This window comes from Micromys minutus (genome assembly GCF_963924665.1).
Source record: "Micromys minutus genome assembly, chromosome: 2".
NCBI classification, from domain to species: domain Eukaryota; kingdom Metazoa; phylum Chordata; class Mammalia; order Rodentia; family Muridae; genus Micromys; species Micromys minutus.
Genome location: NC_137971.1, coordinates 58,288,831 through 58,294,087, shown reverse-complemented (window position 1 = coordinate 58,294,087; position 5,257 = coordinate 58,288,831). Strand labels below are relative to the sequence as shown.

Here is a 5,257-nt window from a genome sequence, read left to right as displayed (position 1 = left end):
AATGGCTTATCTTTAGAAACTTTTCTATGGACTGGTGCTTAGAAGGTGAAGCATTTTTGGTTTCTGGAAGCCTGATAGCTCAGTGAGAAGCTTGTGTATCCGCCACCGTCAGCTGTCAGCAGTCACGGTTTCTGCTGTAGCAATTCTTACTCTAGTTGCTTTGTGCTCCTGTCAGGAGATAGGATACAGTGCTGTGGGCCTCAGAGACTTAGGCACACACACGTCCCACCTTCCCAAGTACACCTGGCTTCATTCTCGTGCTTCCGATTCTTTAGAGCGTTTGTACCCAATAAGAGGTGTGGTAACACGACCAATTCTTTATTACGAAGATGAGTGCTACAAAGGAGGCCTAATGTGTAGGGAGTGTAGGTCACCTTCTTTCAAGGGACTTCTCGAGGTCCACTAAAGAGAACATATAGCCAGGGAGTAAACCTGACCCAGGGCAACACTGATTCTGAATGCTCTATTGGGAATTGTGGTTCTGAATCAAGCCCACTGACCCAGGTCCATGAGGAAGTGTTCGATGTCGTCGTAGAGACTGTTGGTGTTAGACAAGCACAGACCAAGACTGCTGCTGTCCAGGGAGGATGCGCCCTCACGCTGCACTCCTTCCAGGTGTACCTTGCATAGCCATGGCTCCAGCTGTGGAAAGTACATCTGTTAAGGCTCTTAGCCAGCAGCCCACACATCTTTACTTGGCCAACCCAGGCTCTACCTTCACCAGGATCAGGCTCTTCTCCTTGGGCCTCCCTGCTGACAAGTCTTGCCCAAAACCCAGGTAGATGGTGTAGTGAGGTGATCCTTGCCGCCTCCGGGCCCGGAATTCCTCCAATTCTGTTAAGGAGATAGCTCTGGTGAGCAGGTTAAGAAAGGCTCTAGGCCGCAAAGGACATCACCTCAGACAGACACCTCACTGACCTCTGAAGAAAGTGCTGAAGTCAAAGATGGGGGTACGGCAGTTGCGCTCCAGCAACTGGGCTGGGGTAGAGGGGTTGGTGGAGCCCATAGGGCTGCCCACCTCCCAGTACACCTTGCACTTGCCCATACGCAGAGCCCACAGTGATGGTCCCTGAAGCTCCAGCTGAAGGCCTGGAGACACATGCTGTAGAAGAGTCTCTGTGTACTGCAGCTGCCTCTGATCTGGGAGCTCAGCAGGGCTGGGGAAAATCACCGACTGGGGCTCTGAAGTTCTTACTGCTGAGCCCATGGGGCTATACAGGAACACACATCTGGGGTGCCCCACCATTTCCTGTAGCACTGTACGGCCCTTGTACATGATGGTCACATCTAGGTGCCCAAGGTTGCACTCTGTATATAGATAAACCAAGCTGTGAGTGATGGGTATGGGTGGAGCATTTTGTCCCACACCCCCTGCCATGGCCCTATTCACCTCCCCCCTGAGGTACAGGTATGAGGGGGTCAATGGAGCAGTACTCTGCCTGGGAGTCTAGGCGTGTAGTGGGAAAGAGCTGTACTGGTACCTCAGCACTAGCCCACACTAACAGGTCTCGGGGGTCCTCACCAGTCATTAGAGCTGGGTGTTGAAGCCTGGGGCTGGGGACAGCTTCCACCTGCCATGCCGCATAGGGCTCCTCAGAAACATGTTCTTGCTCCTGGCCTGAGGACAAGTTGGAGCTGCCTGTCCATCTTACCCCAGCTTTCCACCCCTGTCATTTTAGCATCCTTTCCTTCTCCCCCCAGCAAGGGCTCTGTTGTCTTCCCTCTCATACAACCTTGGGCAGATGGGGGTTCTCTAGCTTGGTCCCGGCTCTGTAACAGTTCCTGTGGTGGGACTGATTCTGCCCCAGACTCAGAGTCCAGTAGGTTGCTGTATCGTAGAACCTGAAGCAAGAGGTCCCCAGCATCACCAGAAAGCAGAGGATTTGGGATTTGAAGCCCAGCATTTCCTCCTGCCAGGAATGATCCTAGGGACACATCCTGTAAGAGAAAGCATAGTGGTAGGCAGCTGCCAATTTCCCACACCTAGAAAAAGTGAACCAGACTGTACCTGTGTGGGTAGGGAATTGCTGAGGGTCACTTCTTCCCTACTTTCCATGGCTGGGCCTACTGAAGGAGAGGGAGGGGAGATTTGTATCTGAGGCTGATGTGCAACTTGGTTATGATGCCTGAGCAGTTCCAAAAGTTCTCTCTTCCTCATACCCTCTGTTCCCAAACCACCAAGTACCTCACTCAGCCCAAGGCTCTGACTTAGGAGGAAGTATGCCTGCTCCCACCGCCCCACACACACCTTGGAAGGAGAGGAACTGAATCTACAACTAATTTCAAAAACCACAAATCAAACCATTGAAGCCACCAAAACAGAGGCCATGTACCTCCCAGGCCCATCCCTACTTGTGACACTCCTCACCAGTAGATCCAAGCTCCAGGCTAAGTTCATACACTTTGTGTGGATCAACAGGGTCTCCTGAATTGTCTTGACGCAAGATAAAGCGCCCTGTGCTGCGGAGTGCACATCTGAAGTTGGTCTTCCAGCCTCTTCGCTCAGCAGCCTCAGCCTCTGGGGGTGGTAAGTTAACTCCACTAGGTGGCCACCTCCCTCGCGCCACAGCCCAGGCCTGAAGAAGAGAGAGCATGGGTTGAGGCTGGATTCCCCAGGAGTTCTGGCAGATTGTAAAGAGGGCAGGACTGGGTACCACCTTGAAGATCCGTGCATCTGCTTCATCCAGATCCCTACGGCCGAAATGCTTCCAGGGCACACGGAAGACTGTGTGAGCCTCGTTCAGCCACCTCAGCCCCTCGTACTGGCCGCCACTGACCTCACCCAATAGCCAGTCTCCGAACAGCACTCGCTGAGCCCCCCTGCAGGCAGCGCAGCCACGCTAGGGTTAGAGCTGATGCAAGGCATGCAGGACCCAATAAAACCAGGGTAGGCATGTTCTCACCTCACTTCGGCCATTGCTCCTTCTACACGGGCAGTCTGGGAGAATCAAAGTAGGTGATCCTGTGATGACTTGTAGTCACTGGTAGTCAGTTATTACAAATCGGAGTCCCTTGGGTGTCTATGGTTTTAGGTTATAACCACAGATAGTATAACCAAGTTTCGTAAGTGTGTTTTAAACGTTACAAGTGTTGGTCACAGATGGGAATTGAAGTTTCACAAGTGTGACCCAGGTATTAGGGTGTTGAGGGTCACAGATGAGGTTTGAGAACTTGTAGCCACCTAGGTATCTGAACTAAAGTGTAGATTCTTTGGACAAGGTGGCTGTAGATGTGACTACAGATGTAGCGGGAGCGCACACGTGATGTCACAGGTGTTGATCCAGCGTCCGTGCCTGGATGGGCTGTCACAGGCTGGACCCTGCAAAGAGACGAAGAGCAAAAGGGGCGGGCCCAAGCGAGTAAATCGAAACTGCATCTCGGGGAAAATGAAACCTAAACAGACTAAACAGCGCATAGTAGCTGCCGGCTTCCCACGGTCTCTTCCTGCGGGTGCAGTGCTCGACCTCCACCCGACCATTACTCAGACTTCCAACCCCTGCATATCCAATTGCAAATCCTGCCAGCGCGTCTGCCCTCGCGTTTCCCCTGAGCCTCTCTTCACTGTCCTTCCCCGATCACTCAGTACTCTGTGGAGGGGAACAAGAATGTCCCCTGTGGCACTAGTTTACCTCCCTCCCCAAGTGGCCCAAGGGTCCCACATACCTGGTACCGGAGCCGCCGGGACGGTTTTATCAGTAAAAAGGAGGTGGTCAGTGCTTTTATAGTTTTCGGTCAGGGGCGGGGCGGAGTGTGGCAGGGCGTGGCCTAAGGGCTCCAGCCGCCACTGGGGTGTCACAAGTCTGAAGCACTCTGCTGTCCACTTACTCTCCCAGGCCCTTTGTAGACTCAATGAGAGAGGCTGACTGCTTTGTACAGAACGGCCAAGTCTTGGAGGACAGTAAGAGTGGCAGGTGGAGGTTTATCAGCCCCTGATGTGAGTGTGGGAAAGGTCTTTCCTTGTACCTCCTCAGGAGAGTATAGTAGGACTGGTTGTTTTGTTTAGCTCGCAGAAAAGCATTAGGAAGTACAGTTTAAAGAGAGGCTATGGTACAATTTGGCTTAACACTGAGAATGTTAAGAATATACCATCTGGGGAGAGATTGACACAAAAGGATTGGGGGCAGCTTGCTTTATAGAATAAGACCCTTGGAACTGAAGAGATGGTTCAGCAGTTAAGAGCCCTGGCTGTTCTTCCTGAAGTCCTCAGTTCAATTCCCAGCAACCATACAGTGACTCACAATCATCTCTAATGGGATCTGATGTCTTCTTCTGGGTGTGCATGCAGATAGAGCAATCATACACAAAATAAATAAATAAATAAATAAATAAATTCTCTTTCTCTCTCTCTCTCTCTCTCTCTCTCTCTCTCTCTCTCACACACACACACACACACACACACACACACACACACGAACATACATGGCCACAGTCTAGGTTGTATCCATCCTATGTTAGAGAAGCTTCTTATTGCAGTGGGTTGGATCCTGTAACTGGCCCAGCAGCAAAGAATGAGGGATGCTGGAGCCAGCTCTGTCTCCTCCAAGGTTCAGGGACCATCTCCCAAGTGGGGTTCAAAGGCTGCCCAAGGATGGAGATGCACAGCAGAACATGTCTCCGAGCAAGACATAGGCACTCCACCTGTAACTCACCGAACTCGACCACCACTTCATCAAGGGCGTGGGAGGGGCCCAGTGCCCCTCCCTCACTAGCAATTTGCCTTTAGGGAAGGGGGTGTCATTTATTCAGTGATCAATTGTCCTTGTTTCAGCTGGGTCAAGAAGTTTGAAACTAAGAAATAGTTCAGTGGTTAGGGGCACTGACTGCTCTTCCTAGCAGACTGGATTTCAAAATCTCAGCACCCGAATGGGAACTCACAACTCTAACTCCAAAATTTGACACTCTACACAGATATGCATATGATCATACACTGATATACATAAAATAAAAGTAATTTTTAAAAAACCACCAAAACAAAAAATGTTAAATAGAAACTAGTTAAACTCAGAGGGATAGTGAGATTAACTGAGAAGATGTGAAAGTAGGAAGGAGACTTGCTGAGAAGGGTTCCAACAAGGGGGAAAGAAAATGACATTGAAGACTGTGGCATGAAAATCACCAGTTGAGGGTAGGAGAGATGGCTCAGCGGTTAAGAGCACTGGCTGCTCTTCCAGAGGTTCTGAGCTCAATTCACAGCAACCACATGGTGGCTCACAACCATCTGTAATAAGATCTGATGCCCTCTTCTGGTGTGTCTGAA

General features: G+C 50.8%; 1 protein-coding gene across 1 annotated transcript; it reads right to left on the bottom strand.

Moving 5' to 3' along the window:
- Window positions 1-475: 475 nt before the first annotated feature.
- On the bottom strand, window positions 476-2,917 carry IRF7 (interferon regulatory factor 7; the record flags this gene model as incomplete). The annotated part of the gene is made up of 9 exons (XM_080912170.1): window positions 476-642; window positions 716-834; window positions 919-1,308; window positions 1,523-1,635; window positions 1,778-1,938; window positions 2,009-2,067; window positions 2,369-2,576; window positions 2,658-2,820; window positions 2,904-2,917. 9 exons carry the CDS (start codon window positions 2,915-2,917, stop codon window positions 487-489), a joined length of 1,383 nt encoding a protein of 460 aa, XP_080768296.1. The 3' UTR covers window positions 476-486.
- Between the last annotated feature and the right edge of the window lie 2,340 nt (window positions 2,918-5,257).